Source organism: Nicotiana tomentosiformis, chromosome 10 (assembly GCF_000390325.3).
Source record: "Nicotiana tomentosiformis chromosome 10, ASM39032v3, whole genome shotgun sequence".
Lineage (NCBI taxonomy): Eukaryota > Viridiplantae > Streptophyta > Magnoliopsida > Solanales > Solanaceae > Nicotiana > Nicotiana tomentosiformis.
This window is the reverse complement of record NC_090821.1, coordinates 44,364,890-44,385,497: the sequence shown is the minus strand read 5'-3', so window position 1 is coordinate 44,385,497 and position 20,608 is coordinate 44,364,890. Positions and strand designations below refer to the sequence as shown.

At 37.3% G+C, this 20,608-nt stretch overlaps 2 protein-coding genes and 1 non-coding gene across 3 annotated transcripts; 1 reads left to right on the top strand and 2 right to left on the bottom strand.

Annotated features, from left to right (window-relative positions):
• Positions 1–8,129: 8,129 nt before the first annotated feature.
• Positions 8,130–13,270, bottom strand: LOC104098911 (uncharacterized). The gene is made up of 9 exons (XM_009605762.4): positions 12,979–13,270; positions 12,804–12,880; positions 11,858–11,966; positions 11,542–11,639; positions 11,292–11,422; positions 11,087–11,195; positions 10,479–10,670; positions 10,254–10,390; positions 8,130–8,791 (listed from the first exon to the last, which is right to left on the bottom strand). The coding sequence occupies exons 1-9, from the start codon at positions 13,211–13,213 to the stop codon at positions 8,503–8,505; spliced, it is 1,377 nt and encodes a 458-aa protein (XP_009604057.1). The 5' UTR covers positions 13,214–13,270; the 3' UTR covers positions 8,130–8,502.
• Positions 13,271–13,332: 62 nt separating this feature from the next.
• On the top strand, positions 13,333–13,404 carry TRNAG-UCC (transfer RNA glycine (anticodon UCC)). Its single transcript has one exon. It is a non-coding gene; the product is annotated as a tRNA-Gly (tRNA).
• Positions 13,405–14,301: 897 nt separating this feature from the next.
• Positions 14,302–17,289, bottom strand: LOC104098912 (uncharacterized). Its single transcript, XM_009605764.4, has 4 exons — positions 16,203–17,289; positions 15,916–16,116; positions 15,322–15,413; positions 14,302–15,212 (listed from the first exon to the last, which is right to left on the bottom strand). The coding sequence occupies exons 1-4, from the start codon at positions 16,995–16,997 to the stop codon at positions 14,516–14,518; spliced, it is 1,785 nt and encodes a 594-aa protein (XP_009604059.1). The 5' UTR covers positions 16,998–17,289; the 3' UTR covers positions 14,302–14,515.
• Positions 17,290–20,608: the final 3,319 nt, after the last annotated feature.

The following is a 20,608-nucleotide window of genomic DNA, read 5'->3' as shown; positions in this document are numbered from 1 at the left end:
ATTCAGTGATTTGGCTAGGCATGCACCAACCTTAGTTGCTACTGTTCGAGACCGGGTTCGCAGATATATTGAGGGTCTTCACTCTAGTATCAGATATAGTATGGCCCGAGAGCTAGAGATGGACATCACCTACCAACAGGTGGTGTCAATTGCTAGGAGATTGGAAGGTATGCGAACTCGGGATAGGGAAGAGAGGGAAGCTAAAAGACCCCGAGATTCTGGCACATATAATAATTCTCATGCCCCAATTGCAGCCCGTCATGTAGAGGTTATGTGAGTCGTCCTATTCATTCCGCACTTCCAGCTTCCAGTGGTATTCCGACTACTCCCGAGCCTCAGGTTCCATATTATGCACCACCAGTGTCTTCTGTACCTCCTGTACGAGGGGGGGTTCAGCGGACAGTCTAGTCGATCAGGCCCGAGCCAGTCCCAGCAGTCACGTCCTTCGAGGGTTTATTTTGAGTGTGGTGACACTCGTCATATCATGAGGGATTGCCCCATACTTAGGAGGGGTGCACCTCCACAGATTTCTCAGGACCCACCTATTCCACAGGGTCCTCAGGCTTCTCAGGCCATGATTACTGCACCAGTTGCCACTCCACCTGCGCATCCAGCTAGAGGTGGAGGTCGGGCAGGTAGAGGTCGCCCTAGAGGGGGAGGCCAGGCCAGATATTATGCCCTTCCTGCTAGAACAAATGTTGTTGCATCCGATTATGTTATTACAGGTATTATTCCGGTCTGTCATAGAGATGCGTCAGTCTTATTTGATCCAGGCTCCACTTATTCTTATGTGTCATCTTATTTTGCCCCGTATTTGGGCGTATCACGTGATTCCTTGAGTTCTTCTGTTTATGTATCTACACCCGTAGGTGAATCTATTATTGTGGACCGTGTGTATCGGTCGTGTTTAATTGTTATCAGTGGTTTTGAGACCAAAGCTGATTTATTATTGCTCAGTATGGTGGATTTCGATATTATTTTGGGCATGGACTGGTTGTCGCCCTATCACGCTATTCTTAATTGTTACGCCAAGATGGTGACGTTGGCTATGCCAGGTCTACCGCAGCTAGAATGGAGAGGTACCTCGGATCATATTCCTAGCAGGGTTGTTTCATTTCTTAAAGCTCAATGAATGGTTGAGAAGGGGTGTGATGCGTATCTGGCCTATGTGAGAGATGTTAGTATTGATACTCCTACTGTAGAGTCAGTTCCTATAGTAAGGGGTTTTCCTGATGTATTTCCAGCGGATCTTCCGGGTATGCCACCCGACAGGGATGTTGACTTTGGCATTGATTTGTTACCGGGCACTCAGCCCATTTCTATTCCACTATACCATATGGCCCCAGCAGAGTTGAAAGAATTAAAAGAACAGTTACAAGAGTTGCTTGATAAGGGTTTCATTCGGCTCAGTATATCGCCTTGAGGTGCTCCTGTCTTATTTGTAAAGAAGAAGAATGGTTCTATGCGGATGTGTATTGATTACCGCCAGCTGAACAAGGTTACCATGAAGAATAGGTATCCATTGCCACGTATTGATGACCTATTTGATCAGCTTCAGGGTGCTAGGGTATTCTCTAAAATTGACTTGCGTTCAGGCTATCATCAGTTGAAGATTCGGGAGCCAGATATTCAGAAGACCGCTTTCAAGACTCGGTACAGTCATTACGAGTTCCTTGTGATGTCTTTTGGGCTGACCACAGCAGCATTTATGCACTTAATGAATAGTGTATTTCAGCCCTATCTGGATTCTTTCGTCATTGTGTTTATTGACGACATTCTGGTGTATTCCCGGAGTCGGGAAGATCATGAACAACACCTGAGGACTGTGTTGCAGATTTTGAGAGAAAAGAAGTTATATGCAAAATTCTCAAAGTGTGAGTTCTGGCTTGATTCAGTGGGATTTTGGGTCATATAGTTTCATGCGAGGGGATCAAGGTAGATCCGAAGAAGATTTAAGAAGTGCAGAATTGGTCCAGACCGTCCTCAGTTACGGAAATCCGAAGTTTCCTTGATTTGGCTGGGTATTATTGCCGATTTGTAAAGGGTCTCTCTTCTATTGCTGCATCTATGACCAAATTGACCCAGAAGGGTGCTCCATTCAGGTGGACCGAGGAATGTGAGGAGAGCTTCCAAAAGCTCAAGACAACTTTGACTACAGCTCCAGTATTGGTATTACCTACAGGTACAGGATCTTATACTATGTATTATGATGCGTCGCGTATTGGTCTCGGCGCAGTGTTGATGCAAAATAGTAGGGTGATTGCCTACGCGTCCAGACAGTTAAAGGTGCATGAGAAGAATTATCATGTATATGACCTGGAGTTAGCAGCTATTGTTCATGCCTTAAAAATTTGGCGGCATTATTTGTACGGTGTCCATTGTGAGATCTACACCGATCATCGGAGTCTACATCATCTATTTAAATAGAAGGATCTTAATTTGCGGCAGCGGAGATGGTTGGAGTTGCTTAAGGATTATGATATCACCATTCTCTATCATCCTGGGAAGGCCAATGTGGTGGCCGATGCCGTGAGTCGTAAGGCAGGGAGTTTAGGCAGCTTAGCATATTTACCGGTAGCAGAGAGGCCTTTAGCCTTGGATGTTCAGGCCTTGGCCAACCAGTTTGTTAGACTAGATATTTCCGAGCCGAGTCGAGTTTTGGCTTGCGTGGTTTCTCAGTCTTCTCTTTATGATCGTATCAGGGAACGTCAGTATGATGACCCCCACCTGCTTGTCCTTAAGGATACAGTTCAGCACGGTGATGCCAAGGAAGTCACTATTGTAGATGACGATGTATTACGGATGCAGGGCAGGCTATGTGTGCCTAATGTAGACGGTTTGCGTGAGTTGATTCTCCAGGAGGCTCACAGTTCGCGGCACTCCATTCACTATTGGTGGAGGCGGATGAAGAAAGACATAGTGGGGTATGTATCTCGGTGTCTAAATTGTCAAAAGGTGAAATATGAGCATCAGCGACCGGGTGGATTACTTCAGAAGTTAGAGATTCCAGAATGGAAATGGGAGTGGATCACTATAGATTTCATTGTTGGGCCCACAGACTCAGCGGAAGTTTGATGCAGTTTGGGTGATTGTGGATAGGCTGACCAAATCAGCTTATTTCATTCCTGTGATTACTACTTACTCTTCAGAGCAGTTGGCTCAGGTATATATTCGCGAGATTATCAGACTTCACGGTGTACCGGTATCTATCATCTCTGACCGGGGTACACAGTTTACCTCACGGTTTTGAAGGGCAGTACAGCGTGAGTTGGGTACTCAGGTAGAGTTGAGTACAACATTTCACCCTCAGACGGACGGGCAGTCCAAACGCACTATTCAGATACTGGAGGATATGCTTCGTGCGTGTGTGATAGATTTTGGGGGTGCTTGGGATCAATTATTACCACTTGCGGAGTTTGCTTACAACAACAGTTACCAGTCAAGTATTCAGATGGCTCTGTATGAGGCTTTGTATGGTAGGCGGTGCCGGTCTTCAGTGGGTTGGTTCGAACCGGGCGAGGCTAGACTATTGGGTACAGACTTGGTTCAGGGCGCCTTAAAAAAGGTTAAGTTGATTCAGGATCGACTTCGTACAGCCCAATCTAGACAGAAGAGTTATGAGGATCGGAAGGTTTGTGATGTTGCATTCATGGTTGGTGAGCGGGTATTGCTCCGAGTTTCGCCTATGAAGGGTGTGATGAGGTTCGGGAAGTAGGGCAAGTTGAGCCCTAGGTATATTGGCTTACAAACTTGCGCTACCACCTAGTCTCTCTGCGGTTCATCCGATATTCCATGTTTCTATGCTTCGAAAATATCACGGCGATTCGTCTCATATGTTAGACTTCAGTTCGGTTCAGTTGGACAAGGATCTATCTTATGTTGAGGAACCAGTGGCTATTTTAGATAGACAGGTTCGAAAGCTGAGGTCAAAGAACATTGCTTCCGTGAAGGTTCAGTGGAGGGGTCGTCCGATCGAGGAGGCGACTTGGGAGACCGAGCATGATATACGCAGCCGATATCCACACTTATTCGCTAGCTCGGGTACTTTTTCTAACTCCGTTAGAGGACGAACGTTTGTTTTAGAGGTGGAGAATGTGATGACCTAAAATATCATCTTTAAATTTAATAATTAATTATGTGTCCTAAGACCTCGAAAAGCACTATTTATCATTACTCGACTTGCGTGCGCAGTCCGTAAAATTTTCCGAAAAGTTTTTTATGCGAAAAATGAATTAAAATATGAATTAGAGCTTTAAAACAAAATTGAATTGACCTTGGTCAACATTTTTAGCAAATGGCGTATGCCCGAAATCAAATTCTGAGGTCCCTAGCCCGAGATATAAAATTTTGATGAAAAATTAAAAGTTTAAGTTCAAATAGTGATCGGATATCGAATTATATGTAAATGACTCCGGAATAGAATTTTGATGATTCCAACAGCTCCGTATGGTAATTTTGGACTTAGGAGCATGATCGAAATTTTATTTGGAAGTCCATAGTGAAATTAGGTTTGAAATGCTGAAAGTTAAATTTTTGGGAAGTTTGATCGAGGGGTTGACTTTTTGATATCGGGGTCGAAATCCGATTCTGAAAATTTGATTACCTCCGTTATGTCATTTATGACCTGTGCGCAGAATTCGAGGTAAATCAGACGTGATTTGATAGGTTCCGGAGTCATTTGTAAAAATTAGAAGTTTCAAAGTTTATTAGGCTTGAATCTATGTATGATTCGTGTTTTTAGTATTGTTGGGTGTGATTTGAAGACTCGACTACATTCGTATGATGTATTAGGACTTGTTGGTATACTTGGTTGAGGTCATGAGGGGCTCGGGCGTGTTCCGGATGATTAACGGATCATTTTTGGCCTTGGTGAGATGGCTGATATCTGCTGCTACAATTTTTCTGGTTTCCTCTTTCGCGTTCGCGAGAGGAGCCTCGCGTTCGCGAAGAGTGTTATGCCTCCGAGAAGAATAACTCCTACCCTGTCATATTCATAACTCCCACAAGTTTTCATTTTTATAATTCCAGATGATTAATTTCATATTTATGACACCCTTTAGTGTTTATCTAGGTAATTGAGACCTTGTAAGTCATAACGGATACGCTTAAAAGGAAATAAGAAAAGTTTTATTTTTCAGTTTGGCACTCTATCTCAACCTTGTTCCATTTTGGCCCTCCAACTCTATTTCTTATTTTTCATTTTAACACAAAAACTTTTATCCGACATAAAAATGCAGCGCGTATACATTCTTGCTTGGCCAAATACATATACAATACATTCAACTTGGTCCCATTTTTTATTTTGACACTCTATCTCAAGTTTGTTTCATTTTAGCCCTCCAACTCTACTTATGTTTCATTTTAACACAAAAGCTGAAACCAGTGCAAAAAATATAGCGTGTGTGTATACACAAATCTGAGGTGTAATAAATATCCAATTAAATATTGCTATATCCAATTAAAAATATAGCGCGTGTTGTAATTTCAATTTTTTATTTTTTATTTTTTCTGCACCCCCTCCCCCGGGGAAAAAAATATTTTTTATATATATTTTCAGTTTTAGTTTTTTCATCTTTCGATTTACAGGTTCAAAATTTTACAAGTTCCAAAATTATGAGTTCGGAGCTTTATGTGTTTGGAAGTTTACTGGTTTAGAAGTTATAAAATTTACGGGTTCGAAAGTTCACGGTTTCGAAAGTTTAGCGGTTCGAAAGTTTATGAAATTTGTGGGTATTTCAGGATATACATGCACACACGCTTCACAAAATATAAATTTTATTTCAAAATATTTTATTTTTTAATTTCTTTTTTACGAAACCGACCAACTTCGGTTGTATTTTTTTTTGGCGCAAAAATGCAGGAAACTCTTTTAGTGTCCCGCAAAATTTATTTTTCAAGAAACCGATTGAAATCGGTCGGTTTTCATATAAACAGTAAATGGGGAAGGAAATAATGAAGATGAAATATGGGGGAAGGAAGTTGAGGGGTTAAAAATGGGGCCAACAGTTATTTTATTACTGTCGGAGAAGGAATTTTGCCATAAACAATCTGTCTCACGCGCCTATCATGTGAGCCAATTCACACTATATGACTAGTAAGTTTTTGTGTTAAAATGAAACATAAGAAATAGAGTTGGAGGGCCAAAATGGAACAAGTTTGAGATAGAGTGCCAAAATGAAAAATGGAGCCAAGTTCAATGGGTTGTATATGTATTTGGCCTTTATGTTATTACCGTTGGAGAAGAAAATTTGCCCAAAAAAATCTACCTCACGCGCCTATATGGTGAGGCAACTCACACTCTGAATCTAGTCAGTTTTTGTGTTAAAGTGAAACATAAGAAATGGAGTTACATGACCAAAATGGAACATGATTGAATTAAAGTGCCAAAACGAAAATTTGAGCCAAGTTTAATGGGTTTTCTTTGGCCTTTTCCTATCAATAGCTTACTCATGTTTTCATACTTTTACTCTTTTTAGTTTATTTCTGCGACAGGTTGTTCCAGACTTCCAGTTGTTGTTCAACCATGAACTAAGAAGTTTGGGTTACAGAGGTAGAAAATCCAAAAAAAACCGTTATTGATTATACTATAGGTTAATAGAGTTGAGAGTTTAGCAGCAAGGTAACAAGAGTAGTGACTTCTAGCTACTTTAGCATCTCCGTAACTTTTACTCTTGTAGTTACGAGGAAAAGAGAAATTGCCGTCTGATTACCAAATTATCATTTAAGTTACATTTTTTCTTCGTCCTTTTCTTTATAATTTTCCAATTTGGGGTATTTGTTTCTAAATGGTCCAATAATTCCAATGGCAGCAGAAGAACCAACGACTTTCGGCCTACATGAGGGGTATGCGAGTTTTGCTAAATTAAAAAAAAACAAAACACTCATGTTCGCTTCTGTTAAGTCTGTCCTTTTCTCATTCAAACTAATGTTGTAGAAGAGTTAGGAATTTCTTCACCTTTAACTAAAGTTTCAAATTCGAGTTCTAGGAATGAAAAATTTCTGGTCAAGAATATTTCTCTCTTAATGCAACGTGAAATCGGATCAATTTAACCGGTGGGTGCTGATTATAAAATTCATTCCTTCTCTCAAAATCATGGAAGAAAACTCATGCTAGAATTAGGGAAAAAGAACAAAATGAAAAAGGAGCTGACAGAAATAATAAGGACTTGGGATCAGGAATAAGGAAGCAAAAGATTTGAGATCATTGGCGTTTGCGTATTGGTTAAGACAAATTGAAAAAAGAAAGCAAAGTCATGGGAAAAAGAAATGATCGATGTGGTTGATTGACATTACTGAGAACTGGCGCTATTAGGAAAGGACTACAATGCGCACAGAGAAAGATGGTTACTGTTTTACTGATGGCAGTTGAGACTTGGTGTTTTGGTAGTGATATGGCGGTCGCAAGATATTTATATCAAACAAGTGATAATTGAGTTCAAAATATACATTACGTAATAATGATTTAATAATAAAAATACTTGTAAAAGCATTTTTATTTATTTTTTTGCCATAGATTTTGCCAAATTTTTTTTAATTTTTTTTTTTATAGATTTTATCCATATTTTGGCAAATTTCCAAATCTCAAAACCAACTCAACAGCTGTTTTTGGCCCAAAATATTACCGTTTGATATTTTTAAAAAAATCAAAAATAACCCTAAACTTTGTATTTTATAAAAAAGCTCACTTTCTATTATTATGACCCAACTAATCCATATTTACCCACTTTTCCCTCATTAAACTCATGCCGCTTTGTCCTTCTCTATAAACTGAAGAAAACTTTCGCCAAAGTTGTTTGTGGCAATCCACCACAAAGACAAAATTTGAAGGTAATTTGCTAAAATCCGCTAATGTTTGTATAAATTTACTTCAGATTTGTTTCACTTGTTTTGTATGAATATTTTTCAGATTTTTTTCGCTTGTTTTGTATAAATTTTCTTCAGAATTGTTGGGTATTTTTGATAGTTTTTAAAACTTACGGATATAAATCACATTTCATGCTTTTTTTAAAAAAAAAAAGTGAAATATTTTTGAAAAATTATGTCCAAACAGATTTTCATCTTCAAACTAAACTTTACCCAAATCAGATTTTTTAAAACAAATTTGAAAATCTATGGCCAAATGCTAGCTTAATTTCAACCAAATATTGTTTTGTTCGACTGCCCACTAAGATCTTTGTAATAGCACTCAAGGATATAAACTACATCTTTGGCAATCTACTTCAATCAGAAGCACTTTAATCTTTGTACTCTCAAATTTAAAATGCTACTTCTAATCCCAAACCATCGTAACCTGCTGGACTGCATTTCAAAAATCTGAGTTTAAAAGAAAATTATAAAGGTTAGAAGCCTAAAACTCTAACATGGACAAGAGCGACTGGTGTCATGAGCACAAGCATGTTTGGGACTAGATTCAATAGATTGAATTCCAGAAGCGGCAATGCACATTGAAACTGCATCACATATCAGACAAACCGGAATGAACATGCATGCTAAATAGCAGAATCACGCTGCAGCTTCCAGTACTGCTTGAAATTGAGAAGGCACTCGGAGCAAGGGAGCTTGGATTTCGCCTGGTTTACCTAGCTGACCACAGGCGGCCATTTGATCATCTCCTCTACTCAATCGCAGAAGCACAACACATCCTGCTTCAGCAAGAATGTTTCTGAACTCAATTATCTTCTCCTTTTTGGTGGGTTTGAAGAAGGATCCAGAATGAGGGTTAAAAGAAATCAGGTTAATCTTGCATGGAATACCCTGGACAAGATTGATTAGTCTCTTTGCATCCTCAATACTGCAATAAAATTTCAACAATGAGAATCTAAAGAATACAGAAAACAAAAAGAATAGCCAACTGATTCTGAAAAACAATACTTGTATCTAGAGGGGGAAAAACACGGGTGTGGGTTGGGGAAGGGGGCTATGGAAGTAAACCAACATCTGTGTTTCTCTTCAACCACAAATTGGAAACATCAAAAAGGCGTGGAGTTTTCAAATCTTAGAGAAACTCAAAGAATTTCTAACATGAAAGGGGCGAGTGTTCGGAACTGACAAAATTGTTGGCCACTACTGGAAGAACAGGGAAGGGGTGACGGGTAAAAAAAGAAAAGTCCTGTGGTGTTCGAAAGTTGGCAGGTGGGTTTAGAGTTTCTATTAGCAACCACAGAGGCATTACCCTCCATCTCTTCAGGGTAGGCATTTTGTTAGAATGGAAAGTATAAATAAGTTTATAACAATGGCATAGCTTTGCGACAAAACAAAGGCAGGTTGTAGAAATGAGAAAAAGCCCCAAATAGTCCCTTATGTATGAGTGTCGGTGTATTTTGATCCTTATTATATAACCATGGACACAAATAGTCCTTTATCTTTGTGGAAAAGGGCCACTTTTTATCACATCAAATGAAACACATTCCAAACTAACGGAAAGCTCATTATTTTAACAGAAGCATGCTGAACTTAATAGCAAAACGATGAAGAAATTAGTCACCCTTGGTTTGCCCATTTGAAAAGATAACATGAGAAGGGCCTCCTATCTGCTCACTCTGTATCTCTCTCTCTCACTAGTTTCTCTCAGTCCCTTCTTTATATGTAATTTCTCGTAAAACTCCAAGAAAAAAACAACTCTCTTTTACATCTCCAAATCAGAAACCCGCGATACATTTTTCACTACATTCCCCAAAATATAGTCTTAAGAGGACAAAAAATTTGAAGAAAGCATCATTTAGTATTAAACCACCCACTCACACTTGTCTCCCATATTTTATACAAGCAGATTTTTTTCTATTGACATTTGTGTCTGGCAACTTATCTTTAGTCAAAGGTGGATGTGTATGCATTCACATTCTGGATTTTTTGGGAGCATTAAAAACGGATCTCAAGTTTGAATTTTGAGGGAAATGAATGCCTCCTGATGGATCAACTGGTAAACTAAGAAACAACCATGGTAAAGATTTGGAAGACTGATTTTGACACCAAACAAATAGCAGAAATTAGAGCATATTTCAGTAGAAAGCTTAAAGAAGAAAATGCTTTTTGTCTTTTCTTTATTTGTTTAGTTTGCCCAGATACCATTAAGTTATTTTATATTTCTGTTAATTTAAGTGTGTCCCATTTGATGGGTCCAAAAGTGACCTTTTTTTACAAAGATGAAGGACAATCTATGTTCAAGAAGCACAGTAGGGACTAAAATAAGTCAATCGCTATATATCAGGGACTACTTAGGTTTTTCTCTTGTAGAAATAAGACAAGGTATGTACCTATCATTAACTCCGGCAAGCATTACATACTCAAACAGAACTTTGTATTTATGTTTTGACTGAAGCTCATCCCTTAGTGTTCCAAGAAGCAAGTTCAAGTTAAATTTGCGGTTAATCGGCATGATCCAGCTTCTGACCTGCAATACTTCATTAGTGTGAATCAAAACATGAAGCTATTTAGTTATCTATTTTCATCCCAAGAATGAAGTTGCTCAAGGGAAATACCTCGTCAGTTGTAGCATTCAAACTGACTGCCAAAGCACAATTAGACTCGCGAAGAAAGCGCTTAAGCTGGGGCACAAGCCCACTTGTAGAAACGGTGACCTTTCGAGGACTAAAATGAAGCCCTTGTTCATCTACCAATATGTCTGCTGCTTTTATGACATTCTCAATGTTGTGAAGTGGTTCTCCCATTCCCTGGAATCAGTTATTTAACCATGCTTTCGTAAAAGCAACACTTGCTTGATAGTAGGAAAACAGAAAAGAATTAAGGAAGAAGGGATAAAAGGTCTTTTATTCTGATATCATATTAACATAGAGCCAAAATCCCAGGCAAGATTTTGTAATATAGTTACATAGTGAGAAGAGAAGGACTAGCTCCAATCAACCATGACTCATAACAAGATAAAAGGGAGCAACATGAATAATAGACTATGAGAAGGCTGCACAGAAGATAGACTTTGGCAAATTAGCAAAGCCGGCCACACAGCATCAAGAAAGGGTGTTCAGCATAGCAGAAATTAATACATGGAAATACTGGTAAAGTTTTAGGAGGTATGTATAGGAAAATGAGAACACGTTCAGTACATCAAATCAATATATCATACACATACCATAAACACAACATTGCTAATTGGGCCAACTTCACTGGATAATAACCGCCGAGCTAAAACAGCCTGCTCAACTATCTCAGATGTCGATAAGTTTCTCTTCAGACCCATTCTGCAAAGTAGATTCATGTACTTAAATGAAGAGAGCCAATTCAGGAGCTGTAAATTGGAAAAACAACCAAAAGGCTAAGAGGCTGCTAAAGCTTACCTGCCAGTGTAGCAAAACTGACAATTCATGGCACAACCTACTTGACTAGATATACAGACGGTGTTCCTGCCGCTCTCACAAGGTATCACAACAGTTTCTATTACCAGACCATCTTCCAACTTGAATAGCATCTGTAAGATCCTGTGAGTTCTATGTATTAAGTGATGAATCTAAAACAAATAAATGATACCACAGAAACTATACATATGCTAATAACTGAAATTCTACATATGGCCCAAGCTATGTCCACCTTTTTAGTTCCATCGGACGCTGTCAGAATATCCTTCAAGTTTAACGTCTTAAATTCAGCATGTTCACTCAACATTTTCCTGAAATCTTTGTTCAAACCTGAAAAAATAATGTAACATTGATGATACATAGACAAGTCAGCTGTAATTACCATCAACAACTAAAACTTTTGAGAGGTAAATACTGCAAAGTCCAAATAAAGGAAGATCCTCGCAAAAATTTCAGAACCCTTTTCTTTCCATACGCAATAAACTCATCAACACTTTCAACATAGAACTTTTGACAGCAAGAGTATATGTCTGGGGAAGCAAATAAACCTTCTAGTTCCTCACTGCATTGCGCCCAAATATTAATATTATTCCCGTAAAGACGTTTCCACAACATCAGAGCCTGAGCAGGCCTATAACCATGTGACTGAACCCATTTCTGTTAAACAAGACAGCAAAGCACCATCAGTAACCATGGTTGGCATTCAACAATAGAATCAATGACCAAATTCCAAAACAAGATTGGTGCTTAAACCAAGAACAAGATAAACCATTCTCAATGTTGGAACTTTTCTCAAAAGTCTACAAGGTTAACTTAAAATATATGGAAGGAACAATCGAAGTACAAATACCATGAGACAGAGCTCAATCTCAAAAACCGCAAAACAAGTTTGAACCTTTAAGCACTAAAAACTAAAAAGGACTAAAATCACTATCAAGATTGCAACTTTCCTAAAATTTTGACAAAATACACAATAGTAACAACCCTGAGACAGAGCTTAATCTCAAGAACGCAAAACAAGTTTGAATCTTTAAGCCTTAAACAAGACTAAATCAGTATCAAGATTGCAACTTTCCTCAAACATTCTTTTTTTAATATATATAACCGAGAAATCCCCCGAGTGCTTTTGAGGTACGGTTCGAAGCTCGTCCAATCATCAGTCCAGTTAAATACTAAGCTTTGGTTTGTGGCAGGTGATGTGTGTCTAACCCACGTGATGTGGGTCTAACCCACACATCACAAGCTGGCTCTTACAACTAGAGCAAAGCCCTGGTGGCAAGACTTTCCTCAAATACAAACCCGGATAACTAAAATATACAGCAGGACCAACCGCAATACACTAAGCACGTGAGTGACCCTAATCTGAAAAACTCAAGAAAAACAAGTTTGAATCTTTAAACAGGTAAAAGAAGATTAAATAACTACCAAGATTGCAACTTTACTCAAATTTATACAAGGCTAACTAAGACAACACAATATCAACAACTGATATACCTCAAGTTCAGCATATCTCATCCCTTTCAAAACCACTTTTGAGTCCTTCAATGGATACCCATTTTGGCCATCACCTCCTATATAGGACAAGACACAGAACAAAGTGAATACATAAACAAACAAACAGAGACAAGAATAAGTGAATACATGTCTGTTTGTGTAAAGGGGTAGTTACCAGAAGATATAGGAAGTTCAGCTTGAGGTGTTGGATGAACATGAGAGGAGGGAGAAGAATGTTGAGCCGACGTAATTAAACGATAATGGAGAGTGGTGAAGATGGGTGTTGTTGTTGAAGGAAACAGCTTTAGAAAAGATTTGGGTTTTAATGGACTTTTTGTGTAATTGGAGAAGGGAAAAGATATTCCAAGCAAAGCAGAGCTGCCGCCGCCGGAGATGCGAATTCGCCTCATCCTCACAAACACACTATCATCCCCAGCCTCTGCACAGATTTGTCAACTGAAACCAAGTCTTTAGGAGTGAAATGTGCTTTTGGTGATTTTTATATTATGAGGAAGAAACAACATAACCAGCGTTTGTAGTCCAACGGTTAGGATAATTGCCTTCCAAGCAATAGACCCGGGTTCGACTCCCGGCAGACGCATTATTTTTATGAATTTTCTGTATTTTTATTTTTTTTGTTTCTGATCAGTTTTTGCTCATGATTATTTCCAAAATTTTTAGTTCAACTAAGAAACATGATGTGTTCTTTGGATCATACAAGGTTCTTAACGAATACGGTTCGATAAATGATGCATGCTTACAAAGTGAGACCAGATTACCTAAAATTATTTCGTTATATCTTATATGAACTTCAAAAAGGGGCCGATCCATGCACAATATTATGATAATTAAACATGTTAAGAAGACGAGGTTGGCTTAAAATCACAGTAAAACAAAAGTTGTAAGAAAAGACATACAATATCAAGGAATTCATGCGGCACAAAATAGATGCTAAAGATCCTGGTGATTCCAATTATTTAAGTCATAGTGGACTTACAGTGGGTCTAGTGATCATTATAAGTTCTTCATTTGCTTAAGGATTATGATGTTCGTGGGTTATGTAGATAATTTTGTGTTGGAGATCCCCTATTTTGTCCTGAAAGACAAATTTATCGAGTATTTTAAGGAGAGAAGCGTAGACTCCGAATGCATCGATCTATGCGTGTTATTATGATAATTGAACATGTTAACAGATGAGGCAGGCTTAAAATCACATATAACACCGTTGTCATAAAAGATGTACGATTTCATAAAAGATCCATGCTGGTGATTCCAATTAGTTAAGATTTACTCCAGTCATATTTGTATACTTATATTAAGAACTCATAGAACTAACCTTAATTTGTTTGACTTGGAGCTGTAGTTGTTTAGAGTTCTTCTAATGTATATAAAATAGTTTAATACTTTTGAAGTGGCAACGGATAGGACATGGTCCTTCTATTTCTGTTCTCAGTAAGTGTCAACTGTTGAAATGGCTCGCTCATATTTAACAGGAAAGCAATCAAAAGAACAGTTTTCTCCATATGACGGAAAACCTTTCTTCTATAGTAATAATTTGTGATTAAGCTTATAGGAGTATCATATATAGTACTGCAGCTTACAAATAGAATAATTATACCAAATGACATAAAGGGGTAGAAACTAAACACAAAACATATCAAAGAATGTTTGATACAATAAAATCAATCTCAGTTTCTTAAACAACTCCTTTCTCAAGGATTCTTCACTTTGATCCTCAACTTCCTGGCTATGTGTCCTGCTTTAGGATGAATAGGACGTTTATTAGAATCAAACTGTTCAACTTCTACCCAATTAATCACTTTAAGCAAGAGTGATTGAGGGACTTTGCCTGAAGAATCTGATTCTACTTTTCCTTTAGCCTTTTTCAGCCCTTTCTCCAGAGACTTTTCAAGAAAATCCATAAACCAACTTCCACTTTCACTCTCAATCTGCTTTCCCAATTTGATTGTATTCGAAAGGCTGCTGCTTGTGGAAGACGAAGCCGGTTTCTTGTTCTCATCGTTCTCATTTATGTTTGTATTATTGGATAGTGCTCCTTTTATTGCCTTTGATGTTGATCTCAAATGCTTCCCAAGAATTGACTTCTGATCACTCCTTTCAGGAGGAAACACTGCAATGGATTTGTAAAGTGCAGCTCTCCTCTTTGATGCATTTGATTCGCTGTCTCGTGATTCTTCCAGTGAATTCTGCACTATTTCATGTAAAATAGGGGTGCCATTCTCTGGTTCAGCATTTAAAGTTTGTGACATTTCATTGGAAGCTGTTGCAGCTTGAATGGATACCATTTCTGCTACAGCTTGCACAAGTTGTTCATGAAATTCAAGAAATTGATCAAAACAGGCAGCTGGCACTTCCGGTTTTGCAGCTCTACTCAAGTTTGAAAACATCCTTCAAAGCCATAAGTGAGAGAGAAAATCAAATTCAGGTCAAAATGTAGTATAGTGATAAGCACAGAAAATAAAACAACAATTAACACAAATAATCAAAAATTCCTTACTTCAGTGACCGCACAAGATTTTCTGTGGCTGATGCATCCCTTAGTGCTTGAAGAGCAATTTTCTGTGCATTCTCTCTTTGCTGTACAGCTTCCTAATAGACATCACAAATGTGCTTTGATAAGGCTAATGTTCCAACAAAAAGGCAAGAAATAGTTCATATATTAAAAGCGAAAAGTATCAAAAATACCCCTCTACTAATTAGATATATCTTAATTTTATTTTTTCCCTCAATTATACTTCAGAGCTATTTATACCCTTGCCCTCAGCAAATCGTCTTGTATGCTCCATTAAACCCCATAGAGCTTCAACTTCAAGTATAACTAAGGATAACTTTATACCTTGGTCAAAAATAGAGGGGTAAATTGAACATTCTATTCGAAATAATTTTGATAGGTGAAATTCACCCAATTCATATTGGAGCTCCATTAATATCCAGGATAATACTAGATGATTTGCTAATGGTAATGGTATGATTCTGAGTGATCTGAAAGTACACGGACGATAAAACTAAGATATTGGGTGTAGTAGAGGGGTAAATTTAGACCTTTTCCCTGTATTAAACATGCAACAAACAAGTGCAGCAAAGATGTTACCTTTCCCAAGATACTAAGTTTTCCAGGCAAATTAACAGTCAGACTCGTGTTGTCTTGGGTCGAATCGATAGGCTTTGATTGTTGTTGTTCTTGACAAGAGTTTTTGGAATTGGGAAGTCTCTGAGAATCTCTGCCTACAGTTGGAGAAGCTGCCATTCTTGCACTCCTTAAACTTGGTGGTGGAGTTGAACTTTTTTTTTCCTGTAAAAAGAGGAACAATCAAATTGCAACATGTTATATGCCTTAAAACACATTGAACTATACATAAAAGGGAAATATGTACCTACAGATGAATTTAAAGGAGACTTGAAAATTCTCTCTTCTCGATCGCGATCAGTAACACTTCTGCTCCTAGGAAATTTCATCATGCTAGGTGTAGCACAACTTTTCCTTACCATAGCAGGACTATTAGCCTCTATCAATTTAGACAACAACGCGCCACCAACCGATGACCTTACCATAGTACTACTCGCGCCTCCTCCTCCTCCGTCTTTAGTTAATTTCCCTCGAATAACAGGTGACATTGGAATAACTCGCGATATTTTGACAGCACTAGACCTTTCCTTAATCGGTGTACATTGATCGAAATCAATAGGGACTGGCTTCATAACTTGAGGAGATGAAGCAACAACTACTTCATTCCCATTTTGGCCTATTCCCCAAGATCCCCTTCTTGGAGGAGCTGACATATTCTGATTAAATTTGCCTTTTTCTCTCAATCCCATTAATGGTTCTGGAGTTCCCACAAGAGGATGTCTTCCGGGGAGAGGCTTCGCGCCTTTAACGACAGGAACAGGCGAACCGGGCTCTAATCTATCGACATAAATGAACTGCCCTAACTGCATTTTATTGCTTAAAACCAAGTCATCTTGTTCATATGGAAGACTTACATAAATGGAATGTGAAGAATCTGAAACCTTGATGAAAAATCCATGCTTTGGCCATAGATTTTTCTCATCAAGATCTGCAGGGACAATATCAGTAACCTGTAAAAGTGAACTCCTGTGTTCACTTGTTGGCTTCACACCTGATTTCATTCCATTTAGAAGCTTCAACAAAATTCCTGGTGCTAATGCTGCCATTTCTTGAAAATTTTCAATAAACCCACCACAATTAACTCAAATTCTTGGGTATTTAGGAAATATAGAAAGCTAAGAATTTTCAAGAAAAAAAAATCAAGAAAGATGACGAGAAGTGGAGTGAGTCAAGAATAAAATGTACTCTTAATATATTAAAAGTGACACAAATTTAGCTCTTAAAGATTGATAAGTATAAGCAAGAAATGGACCATTTCAGAGTTGATATTTGAAGCTATGTTTAACTGATAAGGTGAAGGTGAAGAAGGGATTTTGAGGACTAACGGTAAACTTAGAGAAAGATGAAGGAGGTGGTGTTTTAGGGTGGGTCCATAAATGAATTTTTAAATTTGTGAGTTTAGGAACGTTGTGGTAGTAACGGTCATATGTTGTGAGTGAGTCATATCAATGTATTTTTGTTTCTTTTTTGAATCTTCAGCGGAATTAAACATGATGCCCGTGTCCCTCTTTTTAGTAGTAGTAACTTTTTTTGCTTTTTGTGGTTAAAAATTTAGTGAGTTGAATATTATGGCTTTTCCATTTTTGTGTTTATTTCCTAAAGAGCCTAAAACTTTTTCAACGAACTAAAAAAGAATAGGGATGTTGCACCAATTTGTTTCTCAAATTTGTGGACAGAAAGATAGGGAACAAGAAGACTTCCTCCAACTATCAAATTAAACTTAAAGAATTAGGGAGTGTTTGGTATAACGGGAAATATTTTCTTGAAAAACAAGTAGTAATCTTACTCATTTTTCGGTGTTTGATACGCAAATTAAGGAAAATAACTTCTCAAGAGTATTCATAAATAATTTAGATACAATAAATATAAAGCCATAAACTTCCGAACCAACAACCTTCCGAACCCACAAATTTCATAAACATACGAACCGCTAAATATTCAAACCCACAAACATTCGAATCCGTAAATTCTATAATTTCTAAACCCGCAAACTTCCAAATACATAAACCTCCGAACTTATAACTTTGGAACTCGTAAAATTTCGAACCTGTAAACTGAAAAATGAAAAAATCAGAATTAAAAATATAAAAATAAATAAATAAATTTGCGGGGTGGGGGGGGAGGGGAGGTGACAGGGTTAGGTTGGGTGGGTGGCGCAGAAAAACGAAAAAAATAGAAAATTGAAGTTGGAGGGAGTTGGGGTTAGATGTGAGGGTAGGTGGAGTTTTTGAAAAATGTTTTCTAACTTTTTCTAGGGAAGTCATTTTCCTTCAATTTCAGAAAAATGTGATATCTATGAATACATTTTTCAAACTATTTTGTGCTACCAAACAGTGAAAATGGGAAAATATTTTCCGAAAAATATTTTATGTCATACCAAACACACCCTTAGAGAATATTTGTCTATTTGCTTCTATGGAACTAATGATGTAATTGCAAGTCTTTATTGCTTTTTCTTTTTGTTGGATTTTTATATGAGCAGATGTTTCTTGTACTTTTTGATTTTTTATTCTCATTTGAATTATATTGCTAGAGATATTATTATCAGTTCATTATCATTGATCATGTATTATATTTATATATATAGGATGAATATTGGGCATTTGGTCATTACAATAACAACAGTGTCCCAATCCTTGCTTCAAAATATATTGGTTCACTTATTAGGAATGTAATTCTTATAATTAATTTTTTAATTGCATGTTTAATTAAGAGTTAATACCAACTTTGATCACATACTAGTGTCAAAATGTCAAATGTCAACGGGACAATAGTAGATATTTTGATTTTTCTTCAACTTAAAGACTACGCCGTTGTAAAGTAGGTTTTTTTCACATCTGATCTCATTCCTCCCTCCCCCTCCCCCCCCCCAAACAAAAAAAAAGTCTTTTAGTTACCTTAGCTTAACAAAACTAGGTCTCACTGGCTTTTTGTGCAGCAAGATACTAGCAATTTTTTAAAGTAATGACAGTCATTATGCATAATAATAAATTAATAATAATCTATTTCCTTTCCTACTTCCTCTTTTACAAGATTAATTCACCATACTATTCCGAACAGAAAAGCAAACTAGTCATAATTAAACTACACTTTTAACTGAATGTTGATTTCCAGTTGATTAACCTGAACAAGCAGTCACGCACCACCACGCAATATTCTTGTCTTTCAAGAAAAAAAGCCCATTGTTTATCTACTTGCTTAACAACTGATTAAGTGCCAAATAAGAAATCAAAAGCAAAAAATATGCAATAATTCTAATTTCCTTCGCTGCTTATTTAAACTAATCAATTATTTGCCACCACAAAAAGTAAAAAGTAGGAAAGTATACTTCTTCACTATTGAACTTTTATTGAGGTGCATTTTTTCCTTGGCGTAACAGTTAACAGAGTTTTTTTTGTTTTTTTTTTTTACACGCAAGAGTAGTTTAAGAGAGTACAATCTTATAAATTAAAATATTACGCCAATCTACGTTAAGTAATGTGTCACTAATAGAGTTGATAGCTTTTTATAGCTTACAAGTGAAATTTTCGCATTTACCATGTGTTTCCTTTTCCATTCCCCTATCCCAAGCCTCCAAAAAGAAAAAAAGTATAAATGCCAGTTATTTTTCAAAGGAAAAAGAAAAGATTAAATGATACTGCAATTTTTAATTAGCATAAAACAGTCCAAATCTATGTGTGAATTTGCTAAGGCAGTTATGCTGGCACGAAGTACAATTTGTTCTTAGTTGAGCTCAAGTAAGACAATCATTTATGTTTTTAAAAATTCAGAGGCCTTCTCATATGTCAATTGACAAACCTTTTTGTTTAATTGGAGTATATTTAAGAGTATTTCCTATAGTTTACTCTTGCACTACTTTATTACACCATCTAATATCTTTTTAATATATTGCAAGACATAAGTATATGCCCTTAAATTCCAATGGAATTTGTGTTTAATTTTTAAAGATATCTAGAACGGTAAAATACATAAATTCTAAATCATGGATTTTAATTTATACACACAACGAGCTTGTCTTTTTTTCTTTTTTTTTGATAATAACGAAATATTTATATTAATACTAGTAATAGTTTTGGTTGTTACAAGTCATAGAGAAACTGCCGCTCGTAGATGGAATATCACAGGCGATATTTTGATTTCCTACTATCCTAAGCATATTACAAATAGTAGTTAGTGACGATTTAACAAAAACGCATTCTCCACTTTGTTCCGATATTAATTGCTGCATCACAAAATGAGGTGGACCTGCATTGAGTTTTGAAACCTCTGGTTTCGTCTGCTTGAAATATTCTGTGGTGGCATCCTTAGCTAGTAGACGAACAACTTTATTTCCTTCGCGAAAGTTATGCCGAAGGAGGAAGGCCTTCTGGTGGGGCATTAGTGTCTGCACGCATAAACAATGTTAGAGAAAACAACATGATCATGATTTAGTGCGTTGATAGCCTCTGTTGAATCTGTTTCCACCTCCGGGGAAATAGATCGAATCTTGTGGCAATTTGTAAACCTTCGTAGATTGCCTGCAGTTCAACATGTAACGGTGACGTAGCTGCACATCTTTTTTGGAAGCCTAGGATCCATTTATGTGTGATCCTTGAAGACTCCGCCTAAGCTTGTACCATTTGGTTATTTTTTATAAGCGCCATCAATGTTAAGCTTG